At 35.3% G+C, this 22,199-nt stretch overlaps 1 protein-coding gene across 1 annotated transcript in view; it reads right to left on the reverse strand.

Moving 5' to 3' along the window:
- LOC141331545 (extended synaptotagmin-2-like) overlaps nucleotides 1–22,199 on the reverse strand; it is a 43,018-nt gene that overhangs the window by 1,214 nt on the left and 19,605 nt on the right. Inside the window, exons 8-23 of the mRNA XM_073836600.1 lie at nucleotides 21,141–21,196; nucleotides 11,237–11,357; nucleotides 10,969–11,145; nucleotides 10,804–10,886; nucleotides 10,663–10,711; nucleotides 10,037–10,126; nucleotides 8,156–8,236; nucleotides 7,424–7,525; nucleotides 5,751–5,825; nucleotides 5,573–5,659; nucleotides 4,837–4,986; nucleotides 4,388–4,752; nucleotides 3,052–3,150; nucleotides 2,635–2,766; nucleotides 167–272; nucleotides 38–87 (exon numbers count right to left, since the gene is read on the reverse strand). Of these exons, the coding sequence (XP_073692701.1) occupies nucleotides 38–87; nucleotides 167–272; nucleotides 2,635–2,766; nucleotides 3,052–3,150; nucleotides 4,388–4,752; nucleotides 4,837–4,986; nucleotides 5,573–5,659; nucleotides 5,751–5,825; nucleotides 7,424–7,525; nucleotides 8,156–8,236; nucleotides 10,037–10,126; nucleotides 10,663–10,711; nucleotides 10,804–10,886; nucleotides 10,969–11,145; nucleotides 11,237–11,357; nucleotides 21,141–21,196 (1,823 nt within the window). The remainder of the gene's footprint in view (nucleotides 1–37; nucleotides 88–166; nucleotides 273–2,634; nucleotides 2,767–3,051; nucleotides 3,151–4,387; nucleotides 4,753–4,836; nucleotides 4,987–5,572; nucleotides 5,660–5,750; nucleotides 5,826–7,423; nucleotides 7,526–8,155; nucleotides 8,237–10,036; nucleotides 10,127–10,662; nucleotides 10,712–10,803; nucleotides 10,887–10,968; nucleotides 11,146–11,236; nucleotides 11,358–21,140; nucleotides 21,197–22,199) is intronic.

Raw genomic sequence — 22,199 nt, forward strand, 5'->3', positions numbered from 1 at the left:
ACAAGAGTGACTGTATGAATGAATGAAAATTACACACCATTGAGTCCATCCTTTAGAAATGTCTTCACTTGCCAAGTCCACAAGTGCCTGTGACAAAGACATCTGTGAGCCTCCATATAAATCAACAGAATAAGAAGGAATAGTAAATGTATACATTTTTTTTTACCTTGCCCAGTAGTACTTTGTGTTTAGACAACAGTCCTCCTCCATTCTTGACAGCCACATCCAAAGTTCTCCTGTGCAGTTCCACTATAGACACGCTGAACTCAAAGCTGACAAAAACAACACAACACGACAAGATATTGTTATTACTGTTACTGGTTTACTATGCTACATGTATCTGCACTTCAGTAATGATATTACACAAAAAGAACATTTCGCAGAAATATCTGCCGTTGCATCATACAGTGCATTATAAAGTCTAGGTTGACTTGGTTTGGAGGGTAAAACAGTTATCTAGCTCTGTTCAGTAAGAAGCTCCGCTGTGGATTTAATATAAAGGGAATGTCATGCAAATGCATACAGCAAGAAAAACAGCAGACACCACTTTGAATCTGGTGGACCCTCTTCTCATTTGAATGCAATTTAAATTGAGTTAAAGATGTCACTATGTCCGGAACCACATTAGGTTTGACATGACTACTATTTGTAAAATCTGTATTGAAAGGAAAAGAAATTAGGATTAGTATACTAAGACAGCAAAACCTGGAAATTGAAAATGAATAGGCATAGTAAGCTATCATGTCAAGCTAAAGAAACATTTTATTGTCAAGGTTATCCAAGTCAGTTTATTTGATTCATCAAAACTGGCACTCTTCTGCTGAAACAATAATGCAGATAGATGTATGTGACATATGGATTGTGTGCTTAATTGTACTTAATGTGCAATGGATTTGTAGTGCACTTCAAATATTAAACGCCAAATGTTTTAATAATCTATTGTCATGTTTTAAAAAAATACACTTCATGTGTGTATTATTTTGACTAACATACCAAAGCACATGTAAAGTACTTGATTTTTTACTTTAACTGTATTGCGTCATTCAATATATCAAGTAAATATAGCACTAAATTGCAACTTCATTAATAGTAATTACATTAGTAGTACAGTAGTTTACTATAAATGCTTGTCAGTATTTATCAACCATATTTCAAAGACAATAGAAGTAATTAAAAAAATACAGCTGCAAGCAGCGATTACCAGGGTTCAAGAACTTTAAGGCATTTGGGCACATATGAAAAAAGACATGTAGCAAGCCTCTAACCACCTAAATCAATTATTTAAAAAAAATTGAATTTTTTTTTAGGAAATGCAGGTAATTTACCATATAAATATTATTATTATTATTTTTTTTTTAACATTTATGACTCTTATAGCACCGGTCTGATCTCCTTAAAACTTTGCATGCTTGTTTAGAATCACCTGTTGCATTTGCTCAGCAGGTTTCGTGAAGTTTTGAGTTTTCCTTTAGGCTCTATAGGATTTGGGCTAAATTTGGACAGGCCCCTTTCCTAAACAACCCTGTTATGGCTTCACTGCACAATGCACAATCGTATACACCCTTGAAAATGTGATATCGTCCCCAGCGGCTGATTTCTTCTAAATTTCTCACAGACCTTTGGGGCTGAGAGTCAAACAGGCCCACTGAGTTTAGTTTGGATCAGCCTTTGTCAACCTTGTCTAATAATTGCTCAAAATTCATCAGCAAATGGTGGCCATGTTTTTTCAAGATACACAAATATTCTTATAGACGCTTGTGGCACGTTGGACCAACACTGTGCTCAGAGATTTTCATGCTGATAGGACAAATCATTGCGTAGCTATAGCCATTTGTATGTTTTTTTCCCCTCTTGTAGTGCCACCAAGTAGACAAGCTCATTTTTGTCCTGTGACCTCAGATTGAGCTCTTATACAAGTGTTCTGAGTTTGGCGAAGAAATCTCATTCCATTCAGGAGTTATAGGCATTTTTCTAAAAGTGGCCCTGTCCATTTTTAACTTTTTGGCATCCCTTTGCGATGGTGAGTCGAAAGTTATTTATTGATATACACTCCCCAGAGAATCTTTCTGCACTTTTGGTTCCAATCGGTCAAAAAACCTACAATTTTCAAAAATTAAAAAATACCCAAAAATGTTGCAAGTCTCACGATCTGGCGGTTTAGGGGTTGTGAGCAATTTCGTACTTTTGATCGCTGTGGCGCCCCCGTTAGGCCGATTGGGGCAAGCCTTGATTTAATATAAATTTAAGTATACTGCTTTTGATTTGTTTGCAATTGACCCTTCGCAAAGACCCTCCACCCTTTGTTCTGTTGCTATGTTCGACAAGCCATGCTGCTCTCACACCACACATCATGTTCTTACACAGTTAAAAATACATTGCAGAGCAAAGAGGAAACTGACAAGTCGACAGACAAGACAGAGCTGGTTTGTTTGTCGGACAACAATGGCAGATTTGGGTGGTAATATTGGTCAGATCGTGTGTAAATCAATCTCCAAGCGAAGGGTCAGTTGAGTGTCAGAAAACATAACATTCCATTTGCACCCGAGTACATTGTTTTTTACAAGGTCTTTTGTACCAGTTATTATAGCTAACATAATTCAACGCGGATTAAAAAACAGTCTGTGTGTTTCTTACGACTGGTCGTAGATAGGATTGAGCGTCTTCTTGAGTGTGCTGGTTTTTCTGCGGCCACTCCGGCTCTTGTCCGGTAACAGGTACAGGCGGACATATGGGTCTGAGCCATCTTTAGACAGTGCTATGAGGTTTCTGCGAATAAGACACATGAAAACACATATTCACACAAAAGCAAGAGAAGTATTTTCACAAGAACCTGTTTTGTCACATTTATACAAATTCAAACATACAAATGCAAACACATGTTCCCTATTATTTGCACACACTGTTAACCACTGATCATTTACCAACACAACTCACTAAACCCACTAGTATACTGGATGTGTTCAGTGTAAAGTGAAAATGAGCAAACAAAATGACTGGAAGTGATACTATAAAACAGAAAGATTAAAGTTAATGTGTATGTGGCATTCTCACCTGCAGGCATGAGCCACTACAATAAGTTTATTCCTTTGTGAGCTGTGTCGGATAGTGAGCTGGACTTCACCAAGTGGATACTGGCTCAGCCCAGAGCCGCTGGAACAGAAAAACAGCAAGTGTGTGAGACTTAGCTTGGATATTTTGTTTCTTTCAACAAGTCAATATGAATTCAAAATATATACTTTCTTAATGCATGCTCCTGATTGTATTGTGCATGATTTCCTTGATCCACATCACTTCAAATGAAACTGATGGTCACACTTTATTTTCAAGTTCCAATTCTAGCTATTAACAAACCATTAACTACGACTTTTGCCTCAATAAACTTCTAATTTACCAAATTGACTTAACATAAAATACTTTTGAGTTTTTCAACCTCTCTTTTCCAACCACCTGAAAATTTTCTGATATTTAACACTTATCTTTTAACAATCAAATCATTCCAGAACTCTCTTCTGCTCATTAAGGCTGCATTTATTTAATCAAAAAATACACTAATAAAAATAGTAATATTGTGAAATATGATTACTATTTAAAATAATTGTTTTCTATTTTAATATATTTTATAACGTCATTTATTCCTGTGATGGCAAAGCTGAATTTTCAGCAGCCATTACTCTAGTCTTCAGTGTCACATGATCCTTCAGAATCAGGATTCTTTAATAAATAGAAAGTTTAAAGAATAGTACTTATTTGAGTTAAAATTGCTTGGTAACATTACAGATGTCTTTACTGTTACTTTTGATCAATAACTTGCTGAATAAAAGTATTAATTTATTTAAAAAAAAAAAAAACTCACTGACCCTAAATTTTCAAATGGTAGTCTACGATATTTAGCATGAATATGCAATATTACTGCCAAAATACTCCAGTTGGTGATGTTTGGATTGGAAATCCTTCTACGTCACATCTGTGTTTTCTCCAGTTTTCCTCAGTGTGGTTTATATTGTTGTTGCCGTTTAATATGGTTTCAACTATGTGAGCAACTTGGATGTCATGATGGTTTGTAACAAGAAATCAGTGACAAATACAAATGGGTCGTGTCACGCTTCCCCACTGCTTCACTGTACAAATTGGTCTGGGTGGCTCAGCAGAGACCAATCTGCTCAGTGCTATCCAGTCAGTCATGCCGTGTTGTTCATTGGGGCGTGCGGATAAATGGTTCACACAGCACTGGGTACTGCTTGATTCTTACTTTTGGCTTTTAGAGTTTCTCACACACAGCAGAAAGTCACCAATTTGGCTTCTAACAAAATAAACATTTCAAAAAGCAAAACACAAATGACTTCTGCATAAAGTGAAGCAGCATGTCACAGATACAGTACAGACTTACTTTTGCAGTTGCTGTAACCTCTGCTGCAGTTCCAGTGTGGCAGAAGGCAGTGAAATGTCAGAGGCCAGACTAGGAGTAGAGTCTCTGTGAGACTGGTGCTTCTGTGAGCTGCTTATCTCTAGACTGGAGACGCTGCGGCCTGTTTCTGCTAACCGCACCGGGGAGCCATCCGATCCTCTTTTTCCTTGAGGGGTGTCCGGTGCAAGGGTATAAGATGGGTTGTGTGATGCCTGGGTGATTGTGGAGTTGCTGGTACTAGTGGCCGTTTGAGGTTGTGGGGACACGCCAGCGTTATTCTGACTTGTGTGTCTGACTCGGACAGAAGATGGCTGGCTGGATGTGACCTCCTTCTCTAAACAGAGGACCTGTTCAGACAAAAACATATTTATATGGGCAAAACATACACACAAAAATGTGACAATATCTTTTCATAGCATACAGACACCAACCCTGAGAGCCATTTTGAGTTTGAGGGTGCTGTTGGGGCCAGAGTTCTGAAGGGGGAACTGCTGATTCAGCGTCATGTCTGCCTCCTTCAGGAGAGAACCAAGTGCCACCCGCACACTACCCAGAGGGCATTTGTGTTTACTATCCCTCACCTGAGACACACAAACAACACCTGTACATTTCAGATGACTTTTTACAAATACAAAACCAAAACAGAAACACACTGTCTACAATCTTTTGAGGAGTTAAGGAAAGGTAGTAAGGACATCATGGTCGTAAAGTCCATGTGACATCAGTGGTTCAACCATAATTTTATGAAGCTATGAGAATACTTTTTGTGTGCAAAGGGGGAAAAAAATGTGTTGTGGTTCTCTTGTAAAGGCACATTGAAGACGGAAATGGAAGAAAAAACTTGGTAAATAAAGTTTCTTTTTCTTTGCGTGCAAAAAGATTTATAATAGATAGATTCATAAAATTACGGATGAACCAGTCACAAGTCACATGGACTATTTTAACGATGTCCTTACTACCTTTTTGTGCCTTGAACATGTTAGTTGTGTTGCTGTCTATGCAGGGTCAGAATGCTTTCGGATTTCATCAAAAATATCTTAATTTGTGTCCCGAAGATGAACGAAGGTCTTATGGGTTTGGAATAATTATTGACAGAATTTTCATTTTTGGGTGAGCTATACCTTTAGGTTTGGGGTTCGGGTTATTATTTATTTAAACTTTATTTACCTCAATTTCCAGTTCCTGAGAGCGGGGGTCGTTGATGAGGAAGTGAAAAGCCTCCTCCCACAGTGGCTCACTTGTTTTATACCTCACCTGAAAATTTAGGAGCAAAAGAGGACTGGATATATGTGTACTGCTAGTCTCAAACAGGATAAAGCTTTAATTTAGGGTTAATGAATGTTACCTTGCTTGTGTACACCTTTTGTCCTACAGCCAGTTTGACAAAAGGATTTGGATCTATGCTTACTTTCTGTTTGGTCTGTTGAACCAAAATAGAAAGAAAACATTAAACTGTACAGTACAATATGTTCTCCTTTAATAGTGAACAAATCTGCTTCAGCTCTCTGGTAACCTTATACATGGTTAATACTTAGTTAATCAAAATTACATTATAATGCATCATTAAATACAAAAACACTCATTTTATTTTCTTAGTTCAATAAAGATATGGATGAATGAAACACATGCAGTGGTGCATGAGGAAAGAATACATTGGAGAAGCAATTAGGAAATAAACTAAATCACAAAAGAATTAAACAAACCATAGAAGACGTGAAATCATGCTTAGTGTCCAGATGCGAGTGCAATGTTCATTATGCATGCCACGGTATAAACGACATGCATTCTCAATGTACCTTCAGGCCTTTATAAGGGGGTTTGGGGCCATCAGGATTAAATTCAAGAGGGTTGGTCTTTCCACAGGAAGGATTGAGAGAAATTGAGAATAGGACAGTTAATATACAGGAAGAGGACATGCAAGAATGATAGTTCGATTGGTCCAGCTTTACAGATTTCTAAAAAAAATTACAAATCAAAATCATATGGAATCAATGTAACAATATTGGCAGGGACAAAAGAGCTCCAAAAAAAAAGTTTTGGCTTTCCCATCAGACTGCTTACTAAGTCTAGATCAGGAAATGTCATCATGTCTAAGAACAAACAAGCTGTGTTTAGATCAATCATGTGACTTAATGTGACTGTAAAAATAAATGGGTGAACAAAAGCTATATATTTAAACCTTGGCTTCTGACAGTCTGATTAAACACAAAATGTACAACCAGCCCAAAGTTTTTAAACAGAAAGATTTTTTATATTTTTTAAAGAAGTCTCTTCTGCTCACCAAGCCTGCATTTATTTGATCCAAAGTGCAGCAAAAACATTACAATTTTGAAATATATTTACTATTTAAAAGAACTGTTTTCTATTTGAATATTTTAAAATGTACTTTGTTCCTGTGATTTCAAAGCTGATTTTTTAGCATCATTACTCCAGTCACATGGTCCTTCAGAAATCATTCTAATATTCTGACTTGCTGTTAAAAAAACATTTATTATTGTTATTATTATTATCATTATTATTATTATTATGTTGAAATCAGCTGAGTAGAATTGTCTGATTTCTCTGATAATAGAAGGAAACAGTTATTAAATAGTTAAAATATTTCAAAATTTGACTGTTATTGCTGTACTTTGATCAAATAAATGCAGGGTTGGTAAGCAGAAGAGACTTCTTTAAAAAACATTAAAAATCTTACTGTTCAAAAACTTTTGACAGGTAGTGCACATATAATTAAACTACCCATACATACTCAGTTGCTGTGTGATTATGTTAGTATTAAATGGGACAAAGATCTAAGAAATGTGATGTTCATAGTTTATTGGATGACAGTTACAAGTTACACATGCCCAACAGGCAAAAGTAGCAGTTCACGTGCATCAGATCAACGATCAACGTAACCGGTGTTGTTTGTTTGTTACTGAAGAACATCTTGAATGGAAATAATGTCTAGTCACAATGTTAGGTAAACAGCTACAGCTAGATCTAGAGAACCAGGATGCAGATTACTGTCAAACTCACAAATAACGTTCTATAGAGAGAGTCGGGGTTCTCACAAAAGACTAGACCAGAGGCCCTCCTCTCCTTTAGGTTTCCACAGCCAAAGCTGCCCTCAAAGACACTCTTACAGTAGAGGAGGAAGGCACAATGCAAAGCATTAATAAAGTCACCACTGTACTGACAAATTTCATAAATACGTAATTCTATGGCTGCATAATTCAAAAAAGGTGTCACGTAAATACCAAACACTCCTTAAAATGACAGCACAGCCCACAAAGAAAATTTCAATTTTGTGAAATATTGGACATCACTGACTTTCATTGTATGCACAAAAATAGTTGGGCTATAAAATGTCTTATATTGTGTTCTGCAGACGAAAGCAAGTTTTGGAACGACATGAGAGCAAGTAAATGAAGACAGATGTTTCTTATTTGGGTGAATAATATCTTTAGGGAGAAACAAGAATGTAATTGAACCTTGCAAGATACAGCCTGGGGAACAATATCAGTGCATGTAAATCACTAGGGTGTGTAAAATCGCAGCTTGCTCATATTTGTATTCATATCAAACTAGACTATTATAGAACATAAATTCAAACACTTTCAAGTATTTCATAAAAGTAAAACATAAAAACAATAAAACTGAAAGTAAACAAGAATGTAAAACAAGTATCTGCCGGAAGACTTCAGGAAATATTGCCCTACGGCAGGTCCTCAGACAGAATCTATGTATACTTATCACTATTGTTCTTACCGGCAGATTGCTGGCAGAGTCCAGGTAAACAACTAGCAGAGCTGAGGAAAGATTTTCATTAGTCCTTATGCTCCATAATACCTAATAAGAGAGAAGAGAGGAAATTATTGTTTAAAATGGTTTAGGTAGTGTTTAATCACTTCTGTCAGTATTATTCAGTATGTGGGGATATGTTACACCAAATGTCCCCACAAGGATAATAATACCAGGAAATTTTGACCTTGTGGGGACATTTTTTGGTCCCCATGAGGAAAAAGCTTATAAATCATATATAATATTTTTTTAGTTTGAAAATCTAAAAATGTAGAAAATTTTGTGTGAAGGGTAGGTTTAGAGGTATGGTTATGGCATCAGTAAGATTTTTAATGGTTTTTAAAGACTTTCTTATGCTCATAAATGCTGCATTTATTTGATTAAAAATACAGAAAATAATTAAATATGTTGAAATATTATTTCAATTTAAAGTAACTGTTTTCTATGTGAATATATTTTAAAACGTAATTTATTCCTGTGATACAAAGCTTAATTTTCAGCAGTCATTACTCCAGTCTTCAGTGTCACATGATCCTTGAGAAATCATTTTATTATGCTGATTTATTATCAAAGTTGAAAACAGTGCTGCTAATTTTTTTTGGAACCTGCCTGTGATACTTTTTTTCAGGATTCTTTGATCAATAAACGATTAAAAAGAAAAGTATTTATTTACAATAGAAAGGTTTTCTAACAATATACACTACTGTTCAAAAATTGTGGGGTCAGTAAATTTGTATTCATTCTTTTTTTTGAAAGAAATCAGTACTTTTATTCACCAAGAATTTGTTAAATTAATAAAAAAGTGATAGTTTTAGTCCAATTTTAGTCGACGAAAAGTCAAAAAGGTTTTAGTCTAGTTTTAGTCAAAAAAAAGGGGAAAAAAGTAGTCTTTTAACAAATTAATGTAGGTCAGTAAGTATTTTGCTGTTGGGTAGTGTCACTTATAATTTCTGAAAATAGCAGATCTATAGTTCAACACAATGTGAGCTTCCGGATCGACTATTTTCACCAATAATTACAATAATGAAGGAATGTTTTAGAACATAAAAGACAAACAAGGATGGAATGCTAAAATGGCTTGCCATACTAGTATAACAAAGAGTATTTAATGCTAAAACGGCTTGCCATAGCGTCAGATACTTTTTGAGTTTTAATTGGCATGCACAATAAGCGGAAATGTCATGCATTTTAAATGTCTGACGGACCACCCACTAACATTTTCGTCTATTCTCGTCTCGTCAACGAAAACTCACACACGTCTCGTCATGTTTTAGTCATCAACGAGCCATTTTTATCTTGTCATCGTCTCGTTATCGTCATGAAAAAAAGTGGCGTCAACGAAATGATTTCGTCATCGTCGACGAAAACAACACTGATTTTATATTGTAATAGCATTATGCAATATTACTGTTTTTTCTGTATTTTTGATCAAATAAATGCAGCCTTGAGCATAAGAGACCTCTTGAGACCTGATTCCAAACTTTTAAGCAGCAGTGTATGTGTGTGTGTGTGCTCTTGTACAGCTATCTTTGTGAGGGCCGGTTTGAGTTTTAGATCATTGGAGTAAGAACAAACAATAAAGTGAGGACATTTTGGCCAGTCCTCACTTTCTGAGGCCCCTTTAAAAGCCTGTTTGAGGGTCAAGATCAGGTTATAATCGGGTAAAGGTTAGGTTTAGGGTAAGGATCTAAGTGAGGCACTTAGTTCTGATAAGTAGGGTTGAGGTAAGGAGCTAGAGATTGCATAATGTAAATGAAAGTCCTCACAAAGATGTACAGGGTGGTGGGTGGGTGGGTGTGTGTGTGTGTGTGTGTGTGTGTGTGTGTGTGTGTGTGTGTGTGTGCATACTTGATCTAGTTTCTCAGCACTTGGGTACAATGACAGCCACTCTAATCTCAGATGAAGTTTGCCTGTAGTAACTTCTTCCAAGTCAAACCACTGCAGAAAAAAAGTGTGATTAGCATACTGGAATGGTAGCTATGGTCATGTAGAACATTCCTTTCATTCCAAAACAATGATGAAACACATTTCTTCAAAAGAAATGACACAACTGGTGATAATCTTTTCTTTGGAAAATAAAAGTCACTATCAATATACGGAAACGTCTACATCTATGGAAGCTCAAGGTCAGTTCATTAATGAGATGAAATTAAGTACTTCTGGATATTAATAGTGGAAAAGAAAATGATCATATTCTTGTTTTGAAGTAAAAAAAGACAACATTAGGGTTTTTTTCTTTGTGGTTTAATAATTCTTGCATCAGAGACTTAAAGTGGAGGCAGTACTATGAATGACTGAAATGAAAAAAAAAAACCTAAACCTACTTACAATACAGCCAACAAATTTAGAAATTCTGTCAGTTCATAAAAATAATTCAGTTTATTAATGAGAGGGTGCTGAAATAGAACTGGTGGTGACATTTGTTTGCGAGCTGTAAATGAATCTCAACAAGAACAAGAGTGTGAAAGCATTACCTCATCAACCTTCTGTTCTTTATGAAGCTCACTCAAGTCAATCATTAGACTGGAACAAAAATAAAAGAAACATTATTTGTCTCTAAAAAGGACTATAATATATAACACTGTATATTTGAGCTATACAAATGAATGTGGCACCTGCCCAAGAAGTCATCTTTATCTGGGTCTTCATCGAAGAGCTCAATTTCCAGATGTTGCCCTGAATGTTCATATACTAGTGCCTGAAGATCAAACACAAGCATTCACATTTTAGTGTATGTGCGTAAGTGCAGTTAGTGAGCGTGTGTGTATGTATGTATTCACCTCATACACCTCATTCCATTTGGGGTGCAGGCATTCTTTGATGGTCTTGCTTCGAAAAAGCTGATTGCTGACCAGCAGCATGCCATAGGGGTCAGACTTGCCTTTGATCAGCCCACCCAAATATGTGTCCTTAATTTCCAGATTCTGAGCTTCAAGAAAATGAATCCGTAGAACTCCCTAATGAGTGTGAGAAAAAATATAGCAAAAGACAATGAGATATGGACAAGCATTTGTAAGGTTTATTGAATTTGAGTGTAAGTGTATTCACCTTCGGCATGGGGAAACGGAGCTGTGCCAGTTCAACCTCACCTATCAGTGGTACAGTGATCCTGTTAGGCAACACCATGTAAGTGCTGATAATATCCTGAATCATGTGGTCTGAAAAACCACTGCCAAGAAAAAACAAATAATGAGTTACATGAAATTTTCCTGAAAGTGCAAAAGTGGTGATGTACTTCTGGGAATCAATCATCTTCTATGCAATGGACAAATGTGTAGCTCTCTCACAATACATAATTTTGTGGGAAAAAGAAGATCAAATCTTGTGTTGATGTTAAAAACAACACTATGATATTTTTCCTTTGTGGTTTAATATTCATGCATCAGAGAGCTGAAAGCAGAGGCAGTGTTATGACTGATTGGAATTAAAACAAATGACTCAAATAGAAGAAGTTGTTCACTTCCAGAACAAAAATTTACAGATGACTCTCTCAACCCCTTGTTATCCAAGATGTTAATGTCTTTCTTTCTTCAGTCGTAAAGAAATTGTTTTTTGAGGCAAACATTTCAGGATTTCTCTCCATATAGTGAACTTCTATGGTGTCTGCAAGTTTGAACTTCCAAACTGCTGTTTAAATGCAGCTTCAAAGGGCTCTAATGGTGCGTTCACATTCGCGCATAGTTGGACGCTTGAACATTTTGAGTTTACTCGCTTCATTCGCGCGTTTTTTACAACTTACCAGATTGTCCGACCTCTTCACTCACTTTCTTCCAAGCAAGATCCTTTTTATTCCCGTTTCTATAAAAAGTAATAAGATGTATCATACAGCTCCGAGTATCCACATCCAGCGAGGATGATTTTTATATACTTTTTAACCTTAAATGCTCATCTTGTCTAGCTCTGTGTGTACTACGGGTCAATACAGTTAGGGTATGTTAAAAAACTTCCATCTCATTTTCTCCTCTAACTTCAAAATAACCCTACATTGCTGCAGAAGAACCGACCCAGTGTTTACAAAGTTTTTCGACATACCTTGACTGTCATGAACCAGAATACACAGTTCACGCAGAGCTAGACAAGACGAGCATTTGGGGTTAAAAAGTATATAAATTGTACATTTTCTTTAGACATTAACCAATCGTTTCGCTAGACAAGACCCTTCTTCCTGCTTGCTTTAGAGCCCTATGAAGCTGCATTTAAATTGCATTTTGGAAGTTTCAAACTCTTTAAAAAACAATTTCTTTATAACTGAAGAAAGAAAAACGTGAACATTTTAGGATGACAGGGGATGAGTAAATTATCTGCAAATTTTTGTTCTGGAAGTGAACTTCTCCTTTAAAAAGAAAATATTTAAACCTACTTAAAATGTTTCAGAGAACATTTACGTGGCAAGCAGCTAAACCTATTTATTAGTGTCTAAATGAGAGTGTTTTCTCTGTAGATGATTTAAACAAAAAGACAAAACCAATTCTGTACCTGCCGGATGTATTGCCAACCACAACAACCACATTCAAACGCTGACTTGCTCGCTAAACCAGCAATATAACAAAAGTCTCAAATATCATCTGACACAGTTTAAGTATGTTTTTTTAACATTAGCATGAATACATATTCAACATTTCAGCAGACTCCTACAGCACCATTTGTTGTGACAGTATATGCATCTAATTGGCCTGCAGCCTGTCTGTCTCAGCACGAAAGCACCACGACCTTGTTAAAATACAAGCACAAGCAGGGGAAGAGGCAATGGAGAGGAAACAAACAGGACCAATAATGCCATTTTGTGGTTTGTGCTGGCATTTCTAAGCTCCCCCCTCTCTCATTTTAACCATACTCCTGTCTCTAGGCAGCTAACTGTCTTTGTTGAAAAGGCTGCAGATTTGTCAGTGCCACCTGGGTTTCCTCAAGCCATCTTAACTCTGGCCTGGACATACTGCACAGAAATATAAATTACCTTTGCCATAGTAGTCAGAGAGCCAAAAGGTGCACAAATGCATTTTTGTAGACCTTTTAGAGACCTTTACTGCTTTACTTATATAAGTATAATTTAAGTCTTATGCATGCTAATCTCTCACTGCATACAATAAAAACACACCACATTCAGTCGCATTTATTAATAAGTAAATACATAGATAAATGTGACCCCGGATCACAAAACCAGTCTTAAACAGCATGGATATATTTGTAGAAACAGCCAACAATACATTGTATGGGTCAAAATGATCAATTTATCTTTTATGCCCAAAATCATTAGGATATTATCAAGTAAAGATCATGTTCCATGAAGATATTTTGTAAATTTCATACTATAAATATCAAAACTTTTCTCAATGTTTTGATTTTTTTGCACCCTCAGATTGCAGATTTTCAAATAGTTGTATCTCGGCCAAATATGGAAAGCTTATTTATTCGGCTTTAAGATAATGTAAAAATCTTATGACTGGTTTTGTGGAACACAAATAATTACTTTGTACTACATAAATATTCTGCTTTATATTATTATAGATTACAGTACATTTTAAAGCATTGTGCTTTGTTCTATTAAAATTTAAGTTAATCAAAAGAGCAATTACTCATTTTGAGCATGGCTGTTGTCAACGCCAACTAACACAGGCCTTCTATCAAAAGCACAAATAAATCAGAAAACAACTGAACAAAGACATGTATAACAACCATTAAGCAAACAGCAAGTGTTCATTAATTTATTTATTATTTCATCATTAATAAAATAATCATGGCTGCCAAAAGTGGTGACACACTTAATCATTATCTTTTATGCAATGAAAAACAAGACAATTGTTTTTGGACAATGTTTTTTTTTTTTACTGCACTTTCCTTTCTACAACATTTGTTTTATTTGCATTTCAAATGATTTTATACTGCAGCAGGAAAGTTTCAACAGCTGAACATTTAAACTTCTAAACAACCAACCAAGGACACATAATCTTCAGCATACTTCTAATACAACAAGCAAAGCTTCAAGGCAAATCCATTTGATCTGTTCCCTGGAACCCAGCTCATGTACAAGATAATGAAACATGACACTCAACAACAGAACAAAGAATGTTGAACTTCATTTGAAACGCCGATATGAGTTGCAATCAATGACAGAAAGTTCAAAGCTTGTTCAACACCTAATCAACATCAAACATAAAGTTAAGCTCAAGTAACTACTTTCAATTACATCCAAGTAAATAAAAACCTTTCTAAAGGTGTCCCTAAACAGCTATGGCCATCAGATAATCTCAATAACCATTAAAGGGCTAGTTCACCAAAAATTAACATTCTGTCACTAATTACTCACCTTCATGTTGTTCCAAACTCGTAAGACGTTTGTTCATCTTCAGAAAACAATTAAGATATTTTTTGATGAAATCTGAGAGCTTTCTGACCCTGCAAAGACAGTGATGCAACTGACAAATTCAAGGCCCAAAAAGGTAGTAAGAACATGGTTAAAATAGTCCATGTGACGTAAGTGGTTCAACCTTAATTTTATGCAGCTTTGAAAATATTTTTTGTGCACAAAGAAAACAAAAATAACTTCTACGATTTCTTCTCTTCTGGGTCAGTCTCCTACGCCATTCACAAGAGTACCATGACGTGACATCAAAGACTAAATGTTAAAGACGGACACGTATGTGAAGAAATTGTTGAATAAAGTAGTTATTTTTTATTTCTTTGCACGCAAAAAATATCCTCATAGCTTCATAAAATTACAGTTGAACCGCTGATGTCAAATGGACTATTTTAATGATGTCCTTCAGACAGAAAGCTCTCAGAACAAAGGTCATATGGGTTTAAAACGACATAGGGGTTTATATTTAATGGCAGGATTTATGGTGAACTATCTTTTTAAGAGCTTTGAATGGAGGATGTGCAAGGCCAATGTATGATTTCATGAAGACAAAACACTTAGTCTTCACCAAAGTTATTATAGTTAACGAAAACTAACGAAAAAACTAAAACTAGAATTGAAAAAGCATTTTCGTTAACTGAAATAAAAATAAAAACGAGAGTTTAAAAAAAAAACGAAAACTAACTTAAACTGTTTTGTGTGTATACAAAACGAACTTAAACTAACTAATATTATAGCAAAAACGTCCTTCGTTTTCGTCTTTGTAAATACATTGTGGCGATATGGATCCAAATCTATACCGGCGTTTGCACCTTGCCCACTAATTAAAACGGAAGTCTGGGAGTGCGCGGAAGGAAAAAAACGTGAAGGAAACGGTACCTGAAAGAAACTGTGACCAAAGGTGTTGGATTGTTTGCTTGCGCAGACCGAGTGTGAACGCCAAAACATCGGAGAAAATTGGTGGTGCATTAATACCGGTTGCAACTTAAGTCCAGCCTGGTTCGCCTGCCGCAGGTGCTACAGTTTCTCTTCTTCTGATAAAACTCCGCTGAAGCTCCAAAGATTTGTGTCCCGGCCTGTAAATTGGTTGGCCGACCAGACGCTGCCTGCTTCACGCAGCAGATGCGCACACAAACAATCACACTGCACGAAAACTCACGCTCCCGCACTCACACAATACACAGTGCAAACTGATCGAACCTAAATTTATTTTCTCATTTTTGATTTTTGTCTTGTGATGTGTGAAAACGGTGAACTTTAAGACAGTTTCCAGTTGAGTTAAAAAAGAAAAAGTGTTCTTTTTTATGGTTTCACTTTCTATTGGACTTTTTGAATTGAGCAAGTGAAAATCCTTTTTCTCAATAAATTCATGTTTTTTTTTTTTTTTTTTATTATTAATGCTGTGAAAACGAAAAAAAAAGTAAATATATTGTTTTCCACTTAATTCTTTCCTTCTGATGTTTGTGTTGTGTATTATTTTTTTTATTTGGCAAAATTTGGAATCTTTGCCTTGTCTGGTGCCCGAACAGCACTATTAAGTACAACCCTAAGTTGATTAAATTTACCTTTGGGGGCCGCCACTATTACAACATAAGCCTTTTGGGTTGAAATAAAAATCTATTTAGGCTACTTCACATTGCCTGTTTTATGCCAGGTGTTTTACCCGTACGGCACCACGTAGTCTGTGATGTCACGTGTCAATAGTCTGTCTGCGAATCATGCACCTGACAAATATCCTAATTTACAAAAAAAAAAAAAAAAAAAAAAATACTAAAACTAACACTGTAACTAATAAAAACTAAATTAAAACTAAGCAATTTCAAAGTATAAAAACTAATAAAAACTAGTAAATCTGCCTCTAAAACTAATTAAAACTAACTGAATTTGAAAACAAAAAGTCAAAACTAAATAAAAACTAAAACTAATGAAAAATCCAAAACTATAACCTTGGTCTTCACCAACCCCCCAATGGAAAGTTTATTAAATAAACTCAAGATTTAAAAACTCTTTAGCCTGATTTATATATTTTTATATAAACCTCAACTTATCTCACTTATCACATTCTTTTTTTTATATTTACCAAAATCTATTTTGTTCCCATTCGTGCTATCCATTACACCTGTTCCTTCTATTACCTTCCCGCATCCAGTTTGTTTTTCTCCATTTTCTTCCAAATTGCTTTCTCATCTCTCTTGTCAGCAACACTTCACATTTAATCTCCCAATTCTGTGATAAAAGGCAACTTCATTTTGAATTACATCCTCAGTAATAAAAAAGCACCAACATTCACCAGATAACACAACACGCTGAACAGAAATTACAAACACCATAAAAAAAAAATGAAAGCAAGAATGATGACCATAACTCTCTTATTGATTTGCTTGCAGAGCAGATGCAGTTCCCCAAACATCTTCATAATGCAATCATAGCGCTCTCTGAGGCTACAATAATCTCTCAGTGGTCCTAAACAGTGGGACACCACAGATGTACAGCACAGAATTACACTGCATTAGGTTATCATGGCCGCCTGGACTAACAGATCTAAAACCAGAGTAATTTTTCCATTAGCTATATGATGCAAGAAGCATGGCTGAGATGGGAGCAGCACTTGTGCAGTGAAGATCCAAAGCAGCACCAATAAACTTTAACAACCTAAGACAAGCACTCTCAATGCTGCAGTGCTAATGACCACAGCCTATTGGTTCTTTTGTTTGCTTGCAATAAGGATTATCAAGACATCAAGCTCCCGAACAGCAACAACTAGTGTAATTATTCAGTTTTCCAGAAACATGATACACAAAAATATTTTAAACTTTAAGGGAGCTCTTCAAAATACTGACATATAAATTCCTATGGACCACAGTAGCCTGTGTTAAGAAACAGCTAGAGGGGTGTAATCACTCATCCGCCTGTGTGTGTGTGTGTGTGTGTGTGTGTGTGTGTGTGTGTGTGTGTGTGTGTGTGTGTGTGTGTGTCTGTGTGTGTGTGTGTGTGTGTGTGTGTGTGTGTGTGTGTGTGTGTGTGTGTGTGTGTCTGTGTGTGTGTGTGTGTGTGTGTGATCAGCACAACCAGAAGTGCAACACTCATGAACCTGCTCCAACTTTTTACTGCAGACAGTATGTTACAGCAACACATTAAGGGTCTCTTTAATCTGCATTACAGGGAACACTATACATTATTTTAGTTAATGCGTCTAAATGATTCCTAGGGAACACACTGGAAAAACGTGTAGCTTGAATCTACATGCATAATGCATCAATTTAATTATTCTAACTTAATTGGGAATGCAGTAAATGTTATTCTGCTTGCTGTATTTGAAGTAGATGGAGCAGGTTGAAACATGATTAAAATTATATTACTATGCCTATGACGTAGCTTATTTTAAGCGAACAGTTCCTCATAGCCACTAGCAAGTTTGATATTGGATGTAATTTTATTTTTATTAATAATCACCAGTAACATTATTTCTAATTCAAGTTTCATCACACAGCCAAGGGAAGAAAGTATGGAAGCCCATTTTCACCACTGAATAAAAAAAATAAGAAAAAGGTAATCGCAACATTTTATCTCACAATTCTGACTTTTTTCCCCCTCAGAATTGCGTGATACAAGCTTGCATCACTTTTTGTCAAGTAAAGTCAAGTCACCTTTATTTATATAGCGTTTTTAACAATACAGGATGTGTCAAAAGAACTTTACAGTATTAAATAGGACAATAGTGTGTCAATAATGCAAAAGGACAACAGTAAACAATCAATTTTCAGTTAAAGGCAGTTCATCATTGAATTCAGTGATGTCATCTTTTGTCCTTAGATTTATATAAACTCGCAATTGTGAGTTATAAAGTTTATTTGTGACTTTTTTCTTAGAATTGCGAGTTTACATCTTGAGTTTGTATTATGCAACACTAAGAAAAAAAGTCAGAATTGCAAGTTTATATCTTGTAGTTCTGACTTTATTACTCGCAATTGATGATGATAAAAATCCACCCAGTGGTATTGTTTTAATCTTTAAAAGTAATATCCCCTTTTTCAAATCAGGTCATTCTCAGCTTCTTGTCGGTGTGACGAAACACAGTCAGAGGTCGCTCCCACGATAGTAGATTGACATGAGCGTCTTACCTTAGACCTGCCCTCACCGAGTTGAAATTGTCCGACTCCGATTGCCATTGTGTCGGTGCAGGGGAAGACAAGAATGTCTCAGATTGAGCGATTGAGGTGTTCTGTTGTTGGATGTAATACTTAACATAGCAGTCGTCATTTACTCCCAACATCTGAGCTGCTGAAGACGCAGAGGATTAATGTTACTTTCATTTTTTAAAAGGAAAGTGCCGATTCTGATCTACATATCCATCTATGTTTGTACGAATCATTCGTGATGCAGCTTCAGCCACAGCAGGAGTGAGTATAAGGGTTTTTTATAAATATTTGCAGATGGCCTTTCTTAATAATGTGCTTGTTGGCAAGTTTCGCTGCTAAATGTGGCTAAAGTAAACATCACGTCTCATCATCCCAGGCAGAGAGGGGCGGGCGAGCAGAGCTCATTTGCATTTAAGGGGATACCATGCAATAATATTAGTTGATTTTGACAATGTAAAAGGGTGTTTTTTTACACTACTATTGAGACTTTTTTACCAAAGTATTTTATAGATTTCCATTAAGACCCTAAAGAATCATATGAACTTGTGGAAAATGGGCATCTGATGCCCCATTTAAAAAAAAAAAAAAAAAATCAGAATTGCAAGATAACTAAAATCTCACATTTGTGACTTTCTGAATTGCAAGTTTATATCTTGCAATTCGGCTTTATAACATGCAATTGCGAGTTTATATCTCACAATTTTGTAGAGCTGCAAAATGATTAGTGTGATTAATAAACTCAAAATAAGTATGTTTGCATACTATATGTGTGTACTGTGTATATTTATTATGTATAAATGAATACACACGCAAACATGTATATATTAAGGAAAAATATGTTCGATTTATATTTAAAATATTTTTTAAATCATTTATTTAAAATATAAATCTTTTCTAACAATATACAATACTGTTCAAAAGTTTGGGGTCAGTACATTTTTATTCTTTCACTTTTTTAAAGAAATTATTACTTTTATATAATTAAAAGTGTGTTAAATTTATAAAAAGTGATAGTAAAGACTTTTATTATTAATTATATTGTCAGAAAAGATTTATATTTTGAATAAATGCTGTTCTATTTGACTTTTTATTCATCAAAGGATCCTGAAAAAAAGTATCACAGGTTTCAAAAAATATTTGGTAGCACAACTGTTGCCAACATGTATGATTCTAATAATAAATCAGCATATTAGAATGATTTCTGATGGATCATGTGACATTGAAGATTGTAGTAATGGCTGATGAAAATTAAGATTATTTTATATTGTAATAACATTTTGCAGTATTATTGTTTTTTTTGTTTGTATTTTTGACCAAATAAATGCAGTCTTGATGAGTGTAAGAGACTTCATTAAAAAAAACATCACAAGTCTTACTGATTCCAAATTTTTTGAACAGCAGTATATGTGTGTACTTATATATACATAATAAATATACACAGTACACACACATATGGTATGCAAACATAAACTTTTATTTTGAATCGATTAATCACAACTAATCGTTTTGCAGCTCTACAATTCTAAGATAAAAACGGGCAATTATGACATTTTTCTTCACAACCCCAAGTTTATATCCCGCTATTCTGACTTTATAACTCACAATTGTATGTTTATATCATGCAATTCTGAGAAAAAAAGTCAGAATTGTGAGTTTATATCTCGCAATTGTGAGTTTATTCAGTGTAATTCTGCAGGCTTGTATTACGCAATTGCGAGATGTAAACTTGCAATTGTGAGAAAAAGTTAGAATTGTGAGATAAACTCGCAATTACCTTTTTTATTTTTTATTCAGTGGCAGAAACGGGCTTCCATAGTAAAGTGTTTGATCTTAGAGTGAAATATAGAAATATAGAGTTATATAATATTCATTTATTATATACAATAGGTATTTACTCTTTATTAAGGTGTATAAATACATACAAAGGCAACATTTGAAAGTCTACAAAACTTAGTTGACAAGTTTAAAGCATTTAAGCATAAACCTTTATGTGCGAAACATAAATTCAGTCAAGTGTGTCAGACTGATAATTGTTCAGGTAAAGTGGCCAAAAAGCTAAATTCATCACTACTCAAAAGTGAGACAGTCTAATCATAAAAAGCGTAAAAGCTTATAGTTAAAGTCAACATAATACATTAGAGAGAAAGACGGATGTCTTACATTGATTATGCACTAAAACTGCGGAACAAAGGCTCTTTCAATTATCTACAGCAAACAGGCCTACAACCAAGTAAATGAACAAAAAAAAAAAAAAAGAGGTTTAGACTCAACATTTTACAAATCTGTGGACAAGAACCAAGAGGCCCTGAAATCAAAACAGAATCAGAAGCCTGACCAGCATAAACCAGAGGTTATATCAAATGCTTTGCAGGACTTAAAAAAGTCATTCCTAGAAACACAGATTGTTGTCTTAGTAATTAAAGATATAATCCATTATAGGAAGAAAAAGTTCACTTACTTAAGCCCTGGAATGTCCAATATATTTGTGAGGCCTGTCCAGTTTATGTCCAATAGCTGAAAGAAAAAGAGAGAATCAAGCATATAGATAACATAAACAGACTACACTGCTAACACAGAGAAAATACAGATTGTCTGTCCAGAGGATGGAAACAAGCACAAAACCAGATAACACAAAAAGACAAACAACAATACAATATGTCTAAACATGCCTGAGGCAGTAATATAATATCAACGGTGATGTCAAGTCTCACTGTAAAGCCAGCACATAAATAAAAATACTATGTACTGTTTGTTACAGTGATGAGAGCAATCAGTGTCTCAGTGTACCAGAACATAAACAAGAAAGAAAGAGCGAAGAATGGATGGAAGGAGAATACAGATATAGAAACATCCATTAAAACTGGGATGCAATATAAAACTGTGCTCTTAGCCTCTTTCCCCCTGTGAATTTTTTTCAGTGTCGCCCACACTGCAGAGAAATATATATGAAGAGAAGTCACCTCTGCAGTGCATCACAGTATAGTCAGGCCGCAGGACACTGGACACCTCACACAGGACTCAAACTCATTCAGTTTTCCCACACCTGTCTCATTCAAGCCTTCATTCAGGAATAGCAGTAGAATGTGTGCTAGAATCAGGCTGAGCTGTGATAACCTGCTGTGAAATTAGCTCTGCTACTAATCTGGTACTGAGAGACTGTAGAATCTGGGTCAGTGACGCTGACTGTCTGCCACTGCTATATGCATGTGGTAAAGCTGTTAAGATCATTTTATGCTAGTTAGCAAACCTTTAAATAGAACCTCAATCATGCAGTTTTGCAAAAGACAAGTTTCTCTTTTTCTTTCAAAAATATATCCTATAGAGGATCAAAAATCCTCTATAGGCCAACTAAATTGGACTTTATTGAATGTGTGGAAAAATATGTGTTTGGTCAAGGACAATCTTTAAAGCAATAGATCTTTGTGTTTTTACAAGCACATTAAAGAGATATCACTGTCAAAATGATGGGAATTGTGTCATCACAAGTTGTTCCAAACCTGTATGATTTTCTTCTTCT

Source organism: Garra rufa, chromosome 3 (assembly GCF_049309525.1).
Source record: "Garra rufa chromosome 3, GarRuf1.0, whole genome shotgun sequence".
Classification (NCBI taxonomy): Eukaryota; Metazoa; Chordata; class Actinopteri; order Cypriniformes; family Cyprinidae; genus Garra; species Garra rufa.